At 45.1% G+C, this 18,050-nt stretch overlaps 2 protein-coding genes across 14 annotated transcripts in view; one reads left to right on the forward strand and one right to left on the reverse strand.

The window, feature by feature from the left end:
• Nucleotides 1-31: 31 nt before the first annotated feature.
• On the reverse strand, nucleotides 32-8,483 carry DEXI (Dexi homolog). Of its 2 annotated transcripts, none has more exons than XR_007380104.1 (2): nucleotides 6,394-7,990; nucleotides 32-1,865 (listed from the first exon to the last, which is right to left on the reverse strand). XR_007380104.1 is itself a non-coding variant. In XM_048962316.1 (2 exons), exon 1 carries the CDS (start codon nucleotides 8,383-8,385, stop codon nucleotides 8,104-8,106), a length of 282 nt encoding a protein of 93 aa, XP_048818273.1. In that variant the 5' UTR covers nucleotides 8,386-8,483; the 3' UTR covers nucleotides 32-1,865; nucleotides 8,002-8,103. The 2 variants fall into 2 exon arrangements, 1 of the variants encoding a protein (XP_048818273.1); XM_048962316.1 differs by lacking the exon at nucleotides 6,394-7,990 and adding an exon at nucleotides 8,002-8,483.
• Nucleotides 8,484-9,328: 845 nt separating this feature from the next.
• Nucleotides 9,329-18,050, forward strand: part of CLEC16A (C-type lectin domain containing 16A) — a 62,989-nt gene continuing 54,267 nt past the window's right edge. For all 12 annotated transcript variants that reach the window (XR_007380101.1, XR_007380103.1, XR_007380102.1 and 9 more), the window contains exons 1-5: nucleotides 9,329-9,530; nucleotides 14,159-14,287; nucleotides 15,497-15,630; nucleotides 16,390-16,538; nucleotides 17,328-17,433. Coding sequence is in view for 9 of the 12 variants with exons in the window: in XM_048962298.1 (XP_048818255.1) it covers nucleotides 9,451-9,530; nucleotides 14,159-14,287; nucleotides 15,497-15,630; nucleotides 16,390-16,538; nucleotides 17,328-17,433 (598 nt within the window). In the remaining 3 variants the exon portion in view is untranslated. The remainder of the gene's footprint in view (nucleotides 9,531-14,158; nucleotides 14,288-15,496; nucleotides 15,631-16,389; nucleotides 16,539-17,327; nucleotides 17,434-18,050) is intronic.

Raw genomic sequence — 18,050 nt, forward strand, 5'->3', positions numbered from 1 at the left:
GAGGGTCCTCCTATTCCATGGTAATGGCAAGCAGTGTGCAAGGGAGACAGCGCAGTCCTGCTGGCAGTCAGCAGTGGTCTGGAATGGAGAAATGGAGAAATAATGCTTTCTGAACAGGCTGTGGGATCTTGCAAAGCCAACTGGTAAACTGTGCATCCACAGGTAGAAGGTATAAAAGTGCTGTCTGAAGCTGCCTGCTGATAACAGAAAAAAATCATAGAATCATAGAATGCTTGGGCTGGAAGGGACCCCAAGTCCATCATCCAATCACCAAGTTCCAACCCATTTGGGGCTTTTTGCATTTACAAGTTTTTAAATTAATCAAAGGCTGGACGCTCTTGTGTAACAGAGCTCATGGAAAAGACTTCCATCGGTTGCGTGCCTTATGTGCAGAGGACAGAATTCACTGGCTACCCTGAAAAAAATCAAATCTGCATTCCAAAATATCCTTTGAGGATGAGAAGAATGCTTATCTTGTCTCTTTGTGCCCAAATTCTTTTTGTTAGACCTGAAACCTTGCTAAAATGCTACGGCTTGTTTTATGATGGCGATCGGATGTACTTGTAATCTGATCACTTTCCCCATCATTAAAAACTAAAGTTGAACTGCTCTGAAAAGTCAGAAATCTTGATCTTCAGTTTAGAATCTCCAAGGTGAATTACTTGGTGGAAACTGTATTCCTTAATCTGTGAGTCACACAGCATAAACCCACTGCAGAGAACGATTACCAAGCAGCAGATGCTGTAGAACCCATAATGACAAACTAAACCATGTCCTTAAAATGGCATACGTGTGACCCTGAATAATTGGTGTAAGCCATTTCTGAACAGTATTAAAGTCACAACTATACAACCAGCAGACATGCTGCCTTTGGTAGCAAAATCCAGTATTCCTCGTGTTAGTCCCAAATGGGCACACAAACACAAACTTAACAAGTCTTCAGACTTGTCTGTTCTTTACACAGGTGCCTACATGAAAATTCAGAAACGTTCTTGATACATCAACTTGGTTTAGCAACTGCACTGTTATGAAAACTCAACCTTGGAAGATATGTAGTAGGACAAAACCAGCATAATAGCTTCTTCTTTTTTCCCCTATACATTTTCCTTGCAGAAGGACTTTCTGTATGCTGGCCATCTCAGTAATCAGGAAGCATGAAAAGCATTTTCATGTTATTTTCTGTTCAAATGGAAAAAGAACCACGCCAACAAATGACTCCTTACTCTTTCATGGAAAAGGTCAATCTTTATTGTATTGCTTTCAGATCTGTACATAGGAACATGAACTTAATCTGCAAATTATCCTGTGTTAGATAATGAATCCACCTAACAAAAGTCAGTCTCTGATCTGTTTCAAAGCTTGCAATTTAAATAAAGTCTCTTACTAGTGCACTTCTTGTCATAATACTGCCCTGAACAGAACCCTGCGGCACTCCTGATGTGTTCCCCTGAGAAAGCACAGATGTGGAGCTATTGGCTGGTAGAGTTTTCAATGTGTGAATGCAAAACTTGCTTAAGCAGCATGTACAGTGTGTCCATTCAGGTGAAATGGTATTTATTGAAAAGTTTATCAAATCTGAGTAATATGTTGATTTTCTTTGTAAGAGAACATAGCTTATATTATTTGTTCACAGAGTCCATCCCCGAATTACCTATGGAAGCCCAGTACTGTACATGAATCACAGCAGGTAGTGCACACTCAAGAGGCAATGGTCATGAGGAAAAAGTCACAGCTGACAAGGTCTGATAACAACTCTTCTCATTGTCCCCTTGTCCTTCTTTTCACCTCTACACTTCAGAGTACAGTTTCTTTCCATAACTTGATCCATTAACCTGGTCATAATCCATTTCAGGTGTTCAATGAATCTGTTTAAAAAAAGAACACATAACAAATACATAGTAACCCTCCAGACCCACACTGAACAGAGAAGTCCTGTATGTTAGATACAGCACCATACCATCTGTTTCTTTCAAAAGTAAATCAATCAATCGATCAACTGTTTGAGGTGCTCAGGTGCTGCGCTGACAGCAAAGAACTCCAGGAGGACCTCATAACACTGAGTGGGCAAAAAAGGGCAGGTGACCTTTGATGATGTAGTATAATCCAATTAGAGAGAAATAATCAAGACCTGCCTATGTGACATAGGTTGGAGCTGACAACTACAGCTAGGCATCACCACCACCAACTCCCTGAGCTCAGTATCTCAGCCGTGGCACACAAAAAAGACAAGAAAACTTTGGACATCATCATGAAGGGCACTGAGATTATGGTGAGTACCATAAAAGCCACTGAGTGCCTGCATCATGAGTACTATGTGCACTTCTGGTTCCCATATCTCAGGAAGACCAAGGTGTAGCAAAGAGGGTTAGACAAGAAAGACTAAACTGCAAAGATCCAGGGGAAGGACCAGCTCGTTTCAGGTTTAAGGGGCTGGGAGAAGGAACTGGAAAGCAGCTGCTACAGGGCCGGGCAGCACCATGCCCTCTAACATCTCTAGTTCTTCCACGGGGATGCGGAAAGCACAAAGGGAGCACTGCAGATTTTGGCCAAGTTTATGTGTGCTCCCAAATGGCATCGCCTGCCACAGCTGGAGCCAGAATGCAGGCAGGGTGGTCCTGGTATGACTTGTCCCCATGTTACTCTGTGCCACTTAGCAGATGCAAAGCTGGGAGTGAGCTCTTCTGTGGTCAGTGAGGTTCTTTTCTCAAATGCTTAACACTACAGTACCCTGCTAACAGCAATCATATGCTCAATATCGTGACTCTTAAAGCAAGGGGAACAGCAGTTCTAAAAGGTTACAAATGTGATGTTATCTGAACAGACGCAGTGGTAGTTCTGAGAGATGGTTGTTCTGCGTTGCAGATCGAATCCTCAGCTGACTTAAAAATAAGCACAGTAAAACGTGTTGGGCTTCCAAAGCGAAACATAAAGCTGTCCAACTTGTGTTTCCAACGTGTCTGCAGGGCTGCTAGACCAGGACAGTAATTTGTGGAGGCAGATATGATACAATTGACCAGGATATTCAGTCTTGTATTTCTGTTCTGTCCTTCAAATTTTATGTGAACCTAATCCTTAACAGAAAACAAACAAAAAAAAAAAGCCCCTAAAAATCAAAAGATAACAGATGTTTTTCAGATCTCAGAAGCAGTCATCCAACAGCCTGAACATACCTGCCAGCATTCAACAGCACAGCTGGTAGAGCACAACTTCAGCATTAGAAGAAGAAACAGTAGAAGCAGCCACGGCATTTCTGTTAATTCTATGGGTGAAGTCATTGCTCATGATGGGCTGGACCAAAGGAAATGCAGTGACCCTGCTCTGCATCCAGGCATTGTCTGCCTTGTTTCCAGCTTTCTAAAAGTATTTCAGATAGTGCGGCCTATTTGGGCCACGCTGCCTGAGCGAGCCTCGGGTCCTTGTTCCTGGCCCTTCAAAGAGAAGCCTTAACTCACTCACCTGAACTAGAGCTTTACACAGTAATGCATCATCTGGTGCATGTCATTATTATCCATTGTATCCTTGTCATATATGGTTTCCGTTAGCCCTTGCTTTTTGTATTATGGGTAGATGGACCATACAATTCTCACAGAGGAATACAGAACAGAGCATGAGGAGCCACAACCCACTGCGACAAAGGGGAAAATTGCTGTTTAGCAGTTGGGAAACAACACCCTTGACAGGATGAAGGGAAGTTCAGCAGTGCATTCCCCATAGCAGGTCACAAAACTGATGCTTCTCAGCACCCATCTCCAGAGCAAGATGGAGTTGGTTATTCATGGCAAAAGAAAACCCTGAGCAGTGGGACCCCTACCGTGGCTTTCCATTTCCACTGATCCCATTCCACACCAACCCCCCACCAGGCCTTGAAAAGGAAGATTTTTAAACCCCTTAATGCCAGTAGATGGTGGAGTTTCTACTGATGCTTATGGAATTCTTGACAGAATGCTCAACTTCTTTTAAAAAAAAAAAAAAAATCTTAGAAGAAATGCATACTATTCTACATGAAGAGAATGCAGTTTGTAAATTGAATGAGTAAATTTGTGTCAGATTTTCCTCAGTAGTTTCAAGTGCCTGAAAGAGACACTGATCCTCCTGTATTCAGGTCTCAGCTGCACAACTTTGCCAGAAGTTTCCTGTTTGATTCTGTGATGATTTCAACACCTGCTAGCTCTTTGTAATGAACTCTGATCTCATACCAGGCTTGAAAAGTAGACAGGATATATTTTAGAAACACTTCTTGTTCTCAGAGAACATCCCTCAAACTTTTCACCTGTTTTTTCCCAACTTTGTGGCCAGACAAAACACCCAGGCTCTATAACTGGGAAGAGAAAGACCATCTGAAAACTTCCCTGAAGAAATGGAAAGCCTCAGCCATTTCTGCGTACCACTTATATATCAGTATATAAATGAGCATCATTACGAGGGAAGAAAGACAAAGAGTTGGACGGGTCAAATATGCATCCTAAATTTCTCTAAACAAATTATTCTTCTATTTTAGGATTGCAAGTGTCATCTGAAACAAAGCGCTGTTTTGCCCATTCTCAAGAGAAAACAAACAAAAAGAATCAAACTGAATTCAACCTGCCAGGCTGTGGTTAGCAGCACTGAATAATGAAACTGTTCATTATTCAGCCACAATTCTTTCTTCTTTCCACCTAGGACAGAACTGCTGGAATACGAGTCTCCTTACAGCAGAGCTTCCAGGTGAGTTTGAGCATTCAGCTTCTAGTAATTTTAGTAACACCTAAGAGTTCACAGCTGTGAAAATTCCAGCTGTTGCTGTCATTATTATAACTGATAACAAAATAGACAAATTATCCATCTCATGGAGTCAGTAATTCACCTTTTTCTTTGGCAAGGAGATTCCTACAAATAAGGGAAGAGCAGAGTGAAAATTGAGAAGGTTAAAAAAAGTAACAGATCACTTTGCTCATTATTTGTATGACTGCAAGTCAGTGAAAGTTCTAATGCATTTATGTGCATCCTGGCATGGCTGGTGGTAACATTCTTCTGATCTGCTCCTTTATGAGGCATTGCAGTTTCTGAGATGGAAGAGAAGCACAGCTGAGGTAAGCTCACAGAAGCTGCCAGTGGCAGACCCAGGCAGGAGCCCAGCATGCTTATTTCCTTCCCCACTGGACCACACTGCCTTCTGCAGACGCTGAGCCCTCAGCTTTAATTGGCACTACTTCGATAAGCTGATGAGTACAGCTATTTCTTTGACTGATTCAGGATTTACATGCTGGCAAAGAGCAGAAGTGCTGAGTCATAAGCTTTTGGGTGCTGGATTCTGCTCATCAAAGACATACGCTGTAATTCATTTTGTAAAAAAAAAAAAGCAAAACAAAACCACAGGTAATACTTGTACAGTAAAATTATGTAAATTGAATATTTCCAATTTGGTTTCATTATCAATTGCTCGTTATCCCTTTGATTAAAGTACTTTGTGATGAGTCACATCTGATTTTAAGGCAGTGCAAAGACAACAATCACATCACCTTATTTCAGGGGACTTGAAATATGATGAAGAATCTGGCATACCCAAGGGAAAAGGGTAGGTGCCGTGAGTCAGCTCAATCCTACTCAGCTCACACAGATGGTTTTCTCCATTTGAGAAGGACAGGAGTCTTCTTAGTTGTCTATCTTCAGCCTCTGCCACCAATTATGGTTAGAAACCTGAATGTAATTCTGCTCCTAGTGAGTTTATTCAGCTGAGGTTTTCAGTGCAAGAGAGAACACAGCTCTTCTGATCCACACACTCTTTTCCTTTGAAATAAGCCTTTCCACATTGCGTAGAACGGCCTCTTGGGATTTCCTCCCTGTTCATGCATGCCACTCATCTCCTGCGTGGCAGGCAACACTTTTTAAATGCAAGGAGCACACCTGCAAGGCTTTACCTGAGGCTAATCACTGCTTTTTAGTTGTTCTCAGTAATCGCTGGTGAGTCACATGAAGAGCACTCCTTTTATTCTTAGTGCAAAGAGCGACACTCCTACCATTTCATCCCTGCTGCTAAAGCTGAGACCGCTCTTTCTGCATCATGTGCTGAATCCTCAGCATGCCAGCTCAAAGTGAGCATTCCTGTGCCCATGGCTTCACACGGGGAGCCGGTGGTGACAAATACCACAGCACTGTGAAGAACTCCATAAGCAGGATCTGAGCACAAATCCCTCCTCGTGGTGACGTGCTGAGCCTTGGCCTGCTAGCTGAATAACCAGGCAATTTGCAGCCTGGTTGCTGAACGTATAATTAAATATATAAATAGATGAAGCACAGTAATGGTGTATGCTTTTTGCTCTCCGGTAATTGGAGATTTGTAATTTGGTTCTCAGAAGAAACAACAATGTAAGACAACAGCTGCCAAACGACAGGGCTGAGCAGGCTGGTGCTTACCTCTGAGCATGGTGACATCACTGCCATTTCTACACATGGAGCTGATGTTGTCTTACAGTGAGAGTAGCAAGTACTTTGAAGAGCTTCTTAACCTACTAACATAAAGGAAAATGTTAAGAAGCCCATTTACTGACATTGAATAGAATGGTGCTCACGTCCTGTGCTCTATGAAACAATGTGCTCATGTAGTAGGGATATCTCTTGCTTCTGGAGAAATCCTACTGCAGTTACAACAGATCCCCTGCGTGAACTGTGGCTGTTATTCTCCTTGGGTCTCCCTGAAAACTAGATGAATTCACTGTAACAAATCCTGGCCAGCAGAAAAGTCCTCTACCATCACCTAATACAAGCATTAAAAAATGTTTATTTTCTGAATCCTTGTACTAGATGATGTTGGAGTAATAAGATCCGGAGTTTGGGGGAAGGTGTTTCTGAGAAGCAAAGGATTAGAACTTTCTGCACCAAAGATTTTGCTTAAATTTCCATTAATTATTAAGAATTTCTTCCCTGGAAGGCAGGAGATACCGGTCTGAAGGATACTTACAAAGGCTTTCGATTCCTATCCCCGTATTCAAACCTCCTGAGTTGTTTGCCCAACTGAAAAGGGCCGAGGACAGCCACAGCAGCAGCACAGTGTGGGCAGCTCAGCTCTGCTACAGATCTGTGCCAGCAGAAGGGATTCTAACCCAGTCGCTTGGGATGCACCAAACAGACATGCCAGCATACACAAAATGCATGTATGCTTTTATCTGTTGTAACTGCAGTGGGATTTCTCCAGAAGCAAGAGATATGTGTGTCTCCAATGCCACACACACACTTCTGTGCTCCCACGTGGTGTTGTCCAAGCCTTGCTCACTTGTGTTGGTGCTATCCATATTCATCCAACATCAATTCCCATTTCATATTTTCTAGGCTATTGACCAAAACCTGACACTATTGCTTTATACAGAACCTTAATGGAAATATTTAGAGTTTCAGTATGAAGGACTGCATTATAGAGATGTGGTTTTGCTTTTATGGTGGTTTTTTTTTCATCTGGAAGACACTAAAATAGTACTGTGACAGGCAGCACTTGTGCGATGTGTTCACCAAGGTCATCTCTGTGACCTTACAGCAGAAACTCCTACCTGCATGTTTTCAAGTGTAACTTGAAAGGCATCCTAACTCGATTTTCAAACTCACAGGCGATATTTTGCTTAAACATTCTGTTGGCAGATCTGGAAACACTTAAACTGTGAACATTTTTGTTAACATCCATTTGGCACAGAACATCTTCGCTGGAAATAGTGGTTCTCTCCCCAACTGCAGTTTAGCGTTACAAAACGCCGGATCCTTACATTTCCAACGCGGTAGCGTCACCGACAGCTACAGCGGTAACAAAACGTTTGATCAAACAGACCCTCGCACTCCGATCGCCGCGACGATCCCGGGCAAAGGCTCGCAGCACCTCCGAGCCTCGGGAAGCGCGGCTGCTGACCGCCGCAGCCCCGACGCCGCGCTGACAGCCGCAGCCGCCCGGAGAGCAGCTCGGCCCTCCCCTCGCCCCGCCGGTCCCTCCCCGCCGCTCCGAAGGCTGCGGGTCCCCGGGAGCCGCCGGCTCTCACTTACTTCTCGGCCCCTCCGCGGCCCGGCCCGGCGGCGGCGGCGCGTTCCGGGGGCGCCGCGAGGGGAGAGGCGGCGCGGGCATCCCGGCGCCGCGCCGGTACGGCGTCACTCCAAGTAGGTGTCAAATACGTCCAGCTCGCCGTCGGTCTCGTACAGCGCCGAGCCGGGGTCGGAGAGCACCCCCAGGTCCACCAGCGCCTGGTCCATGTCTTCGGGCAGGAAGACGATGCCCACGTTGAGGACGATGTACTCCATCAGGAAGGCGTAGTACAAGATCAGCACGTTGACGAAGAACAAGCCCACGTAGAACATATAGGGCAGCACCAGCAGCGCGTGAAAGGCCCAGGACTCCAGCGAATCCAGCCGTGCCGATACCGCGGCGGGCATGCAGCCGGGGCGGCGGGCCGCGGCCCCCGGGGCGCAGAGCGGGGACGGAGCCGGAGCGGACCTGCGGGGAGAGGCGGCGCCGCCGAGCTGCGGGCGGACCGCGCGACTCCGGCTGCCGCAGCCCCGCCGCCGGCAGAAGGCGCTCCGCGGAGCACCGGCCGCCGCAGCGCCGCCGCCTCCCGGCCTCCTCCCGCCCGCGAACTCGGCGGAACGACCCCCGCGGGCGCGTTGCCGCATCGGGGCCGAGCACCTGCCCCGCGCGCTCCGCTCCGCCCCGCCGTGCCGTTCACCTCCGCGTTCCCCCCGCGCCGCTGCTGGTGGCCGCGCCTGGGGGCGGTCAGCGCGGATCGGGCCGGGTTGGGGGGGGCGTCCGTCAGCGCCTCCGCAGCGGGGCTTGGCCGTGCGGGGCTGTCCCATAGGGCTGTTCCATAGGCTGTCCCGTGGGGCTGCGGGGCTCTCTGCGGCATTCTCTCACCGCGCACAGAAGCGAAAGTGCGACTGTAAACTTTTCTTTTTTTCTTTTTCTTTTTCTTTTTTTTTTTTTACACCGGTTTGATCTCGGCTCCAGCTCCAGCTGCCCGAAGCTGCTCTCCACTCGAGGTCTGCCCTCTCCCCGCTCCGCAGCCGCCCGCCAGAGGCGACGCGCGGTGTCGGAGCCCGCACGCAGCGCCCCGTTATGGAAGGAAGCAGCGCGCACCTCAGCGCCGTGTCGGCCGATGCTGCCTTTGCTTGTTTACATTCTTCCCACCTACGGAGCTCTGAGGGCTGGCCCGCAGCACTCCCCGTCGTGCCCGGCAACCAGCCGGCGCTGCGCTGCGCAGCTTCCCCGCAGCCCGGCACGAAGGCGCGCGCTGCCCGCGGTCTCAGCGGCAGACAGAGCAGCGCGGTGCCCGCCGGGAGCTGCAGTCCGCTCCGAAGAGCGATTCCCGGCGTGCCCCGGCCGCGCATGCGCACGGCTGCGGGTGCGCGCCGGCGGCCGTCAGCGACGTTGAGCTCCGTCCGCGGCCTGCGCTGGCCGTCCCCGCGGGGCCATGAGGCGATAAGACCCCGCCGTGCTCCGCCAGTATGTTCGGCCGCTCCCGGAGCTGGGTGGGCGGTGGGCACGGGAAGGCCGCTCGCAGCATTCACTCCTTGGACCACCTCAAGTGAGCGGGAGCCGTGAGGGGGGCGGCGGGCGGGAGCGGCGCTGCAGCTGTGGGGGCGGCGCGGGGCGGGTCAGAACCGTGCCGGGTTGTGCTGTGCCACAGTGTGCTGTGCCATAGTTTGCTGTGCCATACTGTGCCATTCTTTGCCGAGGGGCTGCGCTCCCGGCGCTTTCCCGCCCGTGCCCTTCATGGCGGCTTCCCCCGGCTGGGTTCCACGCGGTACCGCGATGTTTTGTCCCGCAGTTCGGCCCCGCGTTGGGCCGTGTCTGCTCGCCCCGAAACACCCTCGGGACAGACGCGCTTCCGTGAGGTGGTGCCGCGCTCGTGGCCGTGGCTTTTAATTTGTAACAACGTCGCGGGTTCGTCTTAGGAAATAGAGCATGAGAGGCAATAAAAACAAGAAATGTCGCGTTCCTTCGGGCCGCGGCTGCGGGGGGAACGCAGCGCTGCGCTGCCCTCCGTGCTGCTGGGCGCACAGCTGGTAACGCGGCTGCACATCGCAGCATCTCCTCCGAGCGCTCCGCTGGTGGAGGTGGGTCAGTGAGGTCCCTGTGACTGCTTTTCTTTCTGCTGAGCAGCAAAGGATGAGCGTGGAGAGAAGCGTTTTCTAAATGAAGTTGCTGCCAATACGCATCTCACTGAGAAACGTAAAGCTGGTGGTTTTTGGTGGTTGGTCTGATTGTAAGAGCTTGAATGGGGTCTGACAGCCCTGATCAGGGTGCACTCACGCAAGATTTGGATCATGCAGTTGCAGTATCACAGTGGTCTATGGCTTCTGGTCCTTACTGAAACTAGAGAAACGTTTCAAAGCAGCAAGACTGAACTGCAGTGTGTGACAGGAAAATCAAGTGCATAAAACAAACCTGAGCGCAGTGAGTGAGGCAGCAGTACTGCAGGAAGTGATCCGGGAGGGTCAGGCTGAGCACATAGTGTGCAGCATTGCAGGCAAGAGCCATGCTCAGATACAGACACAGCAGTGTTCTCATTATGAGGGCTGGTCCTTGGGTGCTACTCAGTGCTTGAGGAGTGGTAGGTCTGCCTGGGTTTGGTATTATGCTTGCAGACAAAGCAAAGGATGTTGATGCAAGTCAAAAATTCAGAGAAACTGAGTTCAAGTTTAGAAGGAAAAGGTGAGAGGAATGTTTGAGGCAAGAAAAACGTAATCTCTTGTTTTCTTGTAGCTAAAGAGCGTAGAGCAAGTGGTATCCTGGGTTTGCAGCAAAGAAGAATTGGGCTGTGCTGGTTATGTTTGACTTCTTACCTGAGAGCTGAAGTACATGTTTCCCTGTGAAAGCTCCAGATTGGGTTGGGTTTGTTGTGTGTGTAAGGGACCTAGCAGTCAGCCCTGGTGAGCTCACTGTGAGCTGTCTGTGTTCCTGCCTTTTCAACTCTGGCAGAATCCCACCTTGTATTCCTCGTCAGTGAGCTGTGCAGAACTCACTGACCTTGCTGTTAAAAATTAGCTCAGTGTATAGGAAGTATATTATGGTAAGTTATGAGAGCAGAATTAACCAGGGCTGTCCCTTAGGGAATGCTTTTTTTTTTTTTTAATGTTCATAAAGTTAGAGTTCTGCCGAAGTTGTAAACAATATGCCTGTTTAGTGGGAGAGTTACTGCTTTTCATCAGCAGGTGTTGGATCTGAAACTTCTGTTTCTATTTGTTTGAATACAGTTTGAGATTTGCTTGAGCAGATTGGCTAAAGGCACGTTGTGGTTGTTTGCATGTCATTTTCCTTGCTAAGTGGCAATAGTTGTAGTTTAATCTGCTTTTCCAGTGGTGAAACAAGATTGCACAGCACAATCTCACAGCCTCTCTCACTGTCAGTGCTTCTGGTGGATTTTTTTGGGCCCTTGGCACTTTTGTACCCTTTGGTTAGCAATGGCAGGGCTGTTAAGGGTGTCAGAGGAGGAGGCCTTCGCACGCTGCATGCTGGTATTGGCTACTTGTGACAGTGGTCTGAAAAGGCCATTGCTTCGCTTGCCCTGAGCTCTGAAATTGGGCTGGAATCTGCTCTGTAAGGCTGTGTTTTTGAAGAGTTTGATTGAACATGTCCTGTGCTTTCCAGCTTTGGTGGAAGGCCTCAGAACTTAAACATGATATCATTGTTTCTAAATGCAAAGAACAACGTTTCCTACCTGTTGCCTTTTGTTACCTCCAGTGTGTTTCTGCTTGTTGCTGCTATGCTTGGTATTTTCATTGTTCCCTGATAACACAAAGATTTTTTTGCCATTAGAGCTGCATGCTGAGCATTTCTCCTGGCTTGGTCACATGCCCTGCCCGTAGCCCTGTGCCTGGAGGCTTCCTTCACAGCTGATTCATTTCCTGAAGCAGTGTCCATGCTATACATTGTTTCCTCTGTGTGAACAATAAATCATCCCATAGCTCCAGGCAGCACGAAGAAGCAAATATAGTTAAATCTGTTGGTGTTTTTTTCAATTTCTGAACACCTGACTTCTTAAACTCTCATGTGTTAATGTATTTTTAAAGTAATAAATAGAAAAGCCATTAAAACTTTCTGTATCTGTGAGTTTTGTAGTGTGCTATTGCCCTGAATGCGGTCTCTAAACAGAAGAGCATTCAGAATCTTATGTGTTTCGCTAAGCTGCTGGCAAAACACTTCATCACTCTGATGCCATCGTCAGCAGTGCTATGACAATTCCTGGTGGGTTTTTGCTTCATCTCCAGTCCCCAGCAGAGCAACAGATCTGTCACAGTTCCTCTGAGGGTTTAGCATTTCAGAGCACAGACTTGGCTTATCTAAAATCAATGTCTAAAGATTGACTTTAAGTATTTCTGAGAAAGAAAATCTGCTTCTGTGCAGTACCTTTATTGTCATGGTGTGGGAAATTGCATGTCCAGTAGGAGGAACAAGCTTGTTTGCACTTTAGCTCTTTCATTCCAAGAAATGGATAACAGAGTAGTTTGGAAGTGAGGGCTGTGTTGTATCTCTGTGTGCCAGTGTGTCAGCAAACCAAAGGGTCTGTGGTGACATTATAGCAAGTAAATTAATTTGGCACAGTGTATTCCTGGCTATCAAACCAGTCTGGCTTCTTCAGAATGCTCCGCGTTCCATCCCCACAGGAGGTTCAATAATGGTACATAAATCTTACCGTCGTTTATGCTGACCACAGCTCTGCTGCTGGATGGAACTTCATTCCCAAATTTGCAATAATGTGACTTATTGCTGCGAAATATCATCACAGTTACGAGCATTTGACTTCAAGTAGGCAGGCTGAAGTAGCTGTAGTGTCATTACTTTCAGAATTACACTGTCAGGCTTAAACTCTCCCATTTTCACTGTGTCCCGTCCCACTGTCAGTATCCACAGCAGGAACCTCAAACTGTGATCCATACATTAACTGCAGAGGATTTGTAGGCATTGCTGTTCTGTTCTGGAGCAGCACACAACCCAGAGTTATTGCTGCAGGAGATGTTTGAGTCAACTCAACCTTGAATGGTTTCAACCTGAGCAGTTTGCACCCCTGCATTCAGAAAACAAATATTGATTTATGAGAGGAAAGATATGGCTGTGATCCGTACGTAGTAATTGAAGCTCTTGCAGCTTTAAGGTGATGTGAAATTTCTCTAATTAGTTTACATTTTTCTTATACGATGTCTGCGTGTCAAACTCTTATGTTCTTCTTTTTTCATTATTATTATTGTATAAATGCATTTTAAAAACAACAGAGGAAGGAAGGGAGTATTTCTTGTGCTTTGTGTACCCTCCTTTGTACGACGAAGGGAAGTGATCTTTGTTATGTGTTACTTTGAAGAAGACAGACAGACTTGCTTGACCATGTAAAATTCAGAAACGTAACACAAGCTTTTCAAACTTCATGTAGTTTTCTGCCACCTGTTGTAATCTGTACTTCTATTTGTAGACTTCATTAGACAGCCTTCAAACCTTGACTCATAAGATAATAAAGCTGTAATTTGCCACCTTTCTGACCAGTATTTCTGTGCTTGAGAGGGCAGAGAGTTGATTAAATATGGCCTGGATGAATGAATGGTGTGTGACAGTGCAGTCAAACCAGCTGCAGTCTGTAAAGTGTCACTGCTGCCAATAGAAGGGCTGCTTTCTAATGAGCCTCTTTCCAAAATTACTTCCCAGCACCTGCTGCTGCACACTTACCTGCTGCTGCACACTTACCTGCTGCTGCACACTTACCTGCTGCTGCACACTTACCTGCTGCTGCACACTTACCTGCTGCTGCACACTTACCTGCTGCTGCACACTTACCTGCTGCTGCACACTTACCTGCTGCTGCTGTTTGCTGGTTTTTGCTCCTTGCACCCTCGACTTTAAGGTGCTTTCTAAGAAATTCCCTGAGTTGCTGTGAGAAGCACTGAGGGACAAATACTGCGTAGTTCTCCTTCCTGTGTTAGCATGTGCACAAGCATTCCCAATTCACTTGGTTGATTAGGGGTTATTCTGCTTGTCTCATTGTGCTTAACAGTTATTTTCACTCTGCTTCAGGATTAAAAGGAAATTTGAGTGTTTTAAAATTGCACAGTGATGAGAAATATTGCTTGTACATGTGTATCTATGTTAAGTTAGGGACCAGAGGCAACCGTGGTGACTGTAGTAGCGGTGGGCAGTGTGTTAATTGTGCTGTTCTTCTTTTAGGTACATGTATCATGTCTTGACTAAAAACACAACAGTGACAGATCACAACCGCAATCTCCTGGTGGAAACTATCCGTTCTATAACAGAGATCCTTATATGGGGGGACCAGAATGACAGCTCGGTGTTTGAGTAAGTACCTGCAGGCAGTTCAGCTCTGGCTGTGGGGAATGATGAGTTACACAGATTCCTGGTTTTCAAAGATAAATTTTTCCAAGACAGTTTCCTTCTGATGGTCGTGAAAATACCCTGTCCTGTAGTAGAGAGCTAAGCAGGATCACGTTCTTGTGTCATGAAACAGAATTTGCTTCTGTTAATGAGAGCTCCAACTTCAGAGATCCTTCTATATACACTGTTTCTGACTCACATCTTTTGACATAGGTACAAAAATCAAACCTAGTAGTGCTCAGATTTATTCACTGCTTCTGTTAAAATGAAATGATGCTCATTTGTTCATCGTAGTTTCTGTGATACTCCTAATGATATCTTGTTCTAGCTATGATACGTAACATATATTAGATATTATTTTAATCCTTGTAAAATAGTGTGGCAGTAAAAATAACTTGAAAAGGGGTATTGATTTTTCCTATCTGTATTGTAGCTTCATGAAATTTTTCCCAGCCTTCTCTACCGGAGGGGATTAGCAGCTTTCTCCTTCTTTTAATGCACATAAAAGTATAACAAGAAACAAACCAACAGAAAAATAAAAGCTGTAGATACGTATTTGTGATGACCTGCTAGGAAAGAGACCATAATTTTCCTGTTAAATTATCTTTTTGCTCCTTGTCTGCTGGGTATTTGTTTATAGCTTACAATTCTTGCTTCCTGTTTGGTTGCACACTTAATGTGGTATTAAAGATAGGCAGTTGAAAATAGTGATTTGAGGCTGATAGCAGAAACTGTGGTTTAATGAATGCAGATGGAAGACCACGGGCAGGAAAACAAAAAACAAAACGCCAAAAAACTTGTGATCAGAAGTCAGATCCACAGTGTTGAAGACGAGGTGGATTAGCTTAATAGGGGTACATGAGTATTAAACAAAACAGGCTTTGTTTAGAAGCTTTTCCCTTCAAAACTGTGAGTGCAAGTTAGGGAAGTTATCTGATAGGTTGGTTATACATAAATAACATAACTCTTATGTTTTGATGTTGTTTTACTGCATAATTTGACTGTTTAAATGTTCTAGGTTTTGAGGGTTTTGAAAATAAAGCTTTGCACGATATTTTTGCGTAAATGTAGATCATGCTGTTTGTCCAATGTGCTTTGAATTATCTTTGATATTAGTAAAATCATGTTCTTGTTAAATACAGCAAGTGACTTGATGGCACCTCTTTATTTTAGCTTCTTCTTGGAGAAGAATATGTTTGTTTTCTTCTTGAACATCTTGCGCCAGAAGTCCGGCCGTTACGTGTGTGTGCAGCTGCTGCAGACTCTGAACATCCTTTTTGAGAACATCAGTCATGAAACATCGCTGTGTAAGGGCACCTTTTGGAACTGCTCAGGATTAAATGATCAAAATCTGATTTAATACACTTTCATACAATTTAGTTCTAGTGCCTCTTCAGAACAGTTTCTATGAATTCCTAATATTCCTTTTAGTTAAACGCTGTTGAAAATGTTGTAATTTGACTCTAGCTTGCCTTTTAATCTGAATTTTCATTAATGCAGTGGTTTGGTACTTCTGAAGCATTTTATATGTTTAAAGGTGTTCTTTAGGTCAGCAGATTAGTCATGGTCTGAAATGTTTGCATTGATGCTGCAGGTTATGCAGCAGAACTCTGTCATCTAATTTGTACTGGAACTGTTCTCCCTACTGGCATTCAGCCCACTGTGTTTACTTCGGTGTTTTCAGAAACAAAGAGGAGAGAGAATTAATTATTGGTTAAAAGTGTTCTGTGACTAGCAAGAGGAGGAAGTGCATGCCTAGCATGTGAAGGCCTTTGGAAGTATATAATTTTGGGGGTGGGAGGGAAGAATTCTGCATGTGTGTGTTACAAGTGTTATTTAGTACTGAACTAAGGAGGGATGGTCTCTTCTCAGTTAACAGATGTTCTTGGCAGTGAAGACACCTGCAGGGGAACAGTAAATCACTGTTTCTGCATGCAGCCATCACTTGGGTTGTTTAGTTGTTACCTTGAAGCACTGAGTAGCTTGTTGCTAGCTGGTGTGTTAAATGCAGTTACTTACATACTAATTTGTTTTGATTAATTTCTGTAATGTCTCTTATTTTTCAGACTACTTGCTATCTAATAACTATGTGAATTCTATTATTGTCCATAAGTTTGACTTTTCTGATGAGGAGATCATGGCATATTACATATCATTTTTGAAAACTCTTTCCCTGAAACTCAACAATCATACTGTGCATTTCTTTTACAATGAGGTAAGTAAGAAAAGGAGTTGCTGTATAATGATGAGAGGACTTTTAATTAAAAAAAAAAAAAAAAAAGCACTGAAGACAGTTTGGCACATTTTTTGTTTAGTCTTCTGTCTAAACTTGTCCAACTTGCTGAGAATCATCTCTGATCATAGAAAAATTGTATTCTCATTAAATATGGAAGCGACTTTGACACCTCTTTGTTTTAGCATTTTCTTGGAGAAGAATGCATTTGTTTTCTTGAACGTCTTGTGTCAGAAGTCTAAACTTGTCTAATGAATGATTTGTCCTGAATTTATTTTAGTCTCGATGACTGAGAATGAAGTTGTGAGGATCTCTGCAGAAGCATAGTAAAGAAGGTTCCTAAGATAGTGTTAAACTGGACTGCTTGAGCAATTCTGAAGTCTGCTTCATTGAGAATTCAACTTGTTTGAGCCTTGCTTTCTGTTTCTCCACTTGACTTTAGGAGGCTTAGTTGAAGTCTGATAAGAGTTGATCAAAGGCTGAAGGTGAAATAAGCTTATCCTTGCTCCGTGCCAGTTTTTGCCAGAAGAGGGCGTGAAAGCTCTGAAAGTGTGCAGAGCTAACATGGAAACCTCTTGATGCTCGAAGCAGTTGATTGTAATTCAGAGCTACGGAGCCAATTGACTGTGCATTGTGAAGTAATTTCAGTTACTTAAGTTGAGAGTAGAAGTTTTTCAGCAGTGCACGGAAAGCGTTCTTCATACAGAATTCCAGCAGGCATATTGTCCATGTCGTGGTTAATTCACTGTGCTTTCTTTTCTCTTGCTGCAGCACACGAATGACTTCGCTTTGTACACAGAAGCCATTAAATTTTTTAACCACCCAGAAAGCATGGTCAGGATTGCTGTTAGGACTATAACTTTAAATGTCTACAAAGGTATGCTTTCTATATCTAAAGAAATGGCACGTGTGAGGGGTTTTGTTTATTTTGTGGGATTTGAAACTTCAGCATGTTGATGTGCTGCAGGTACACATTTTGATTTTTATGAAACAGGGTGTAAGCCTGTAGGTGTACTTGTAAATAGTACTATCTCACGTGTGAGACTGATTTAAAAAATGCACTGAAAGAGTGCCAAGCTTACATGAGGAACTTTAGTTTATCTTCCAGTAGAGATTGTGGTGTGGATGAATTTAAAAGCAAAAGAAATTTGAGAACATAAAGTATGTCGGGTTTTTTTAACTTACTTATAAACTTGAGTTTTATAGTATATAAAGCAGTGAGTTTACTGGTGGTATCACTTCATTTCAAAGTGCAATAGAACATGACTGTAGCATTCCTAGGTACTGCAGCCTGTGTGAAGAAACAGACCTAGATCATTTCCAGAGGTGCCCAATGAAAGCAGTAGCTAATTGCTGTACTGGGCATTCCAGTTGGGCATAGGGAAAATAATTGCATTGTGAGAATAGGTAAACACTGCCACAAGTTTTCCTGGAAAGGTGATGGATCTGTGTTACTTGAGATCCTAAAAACTCAACGAGGCCCTTAGCAGCCTG

This window comes from Lagopus muta, chromosome 15 (assembly GCF_023343835.1).
Source record: "Lagopus muta isolate bLagMut1 chromosome 15, bLagMut1 primary, whole genome shotgun sequence".
Taxonomy (NCBI): Eukaryota; Metazoa; Chordata; class Aves; order Galliformes; family Phasianidae; genus Lagopus; species Lagopus muta.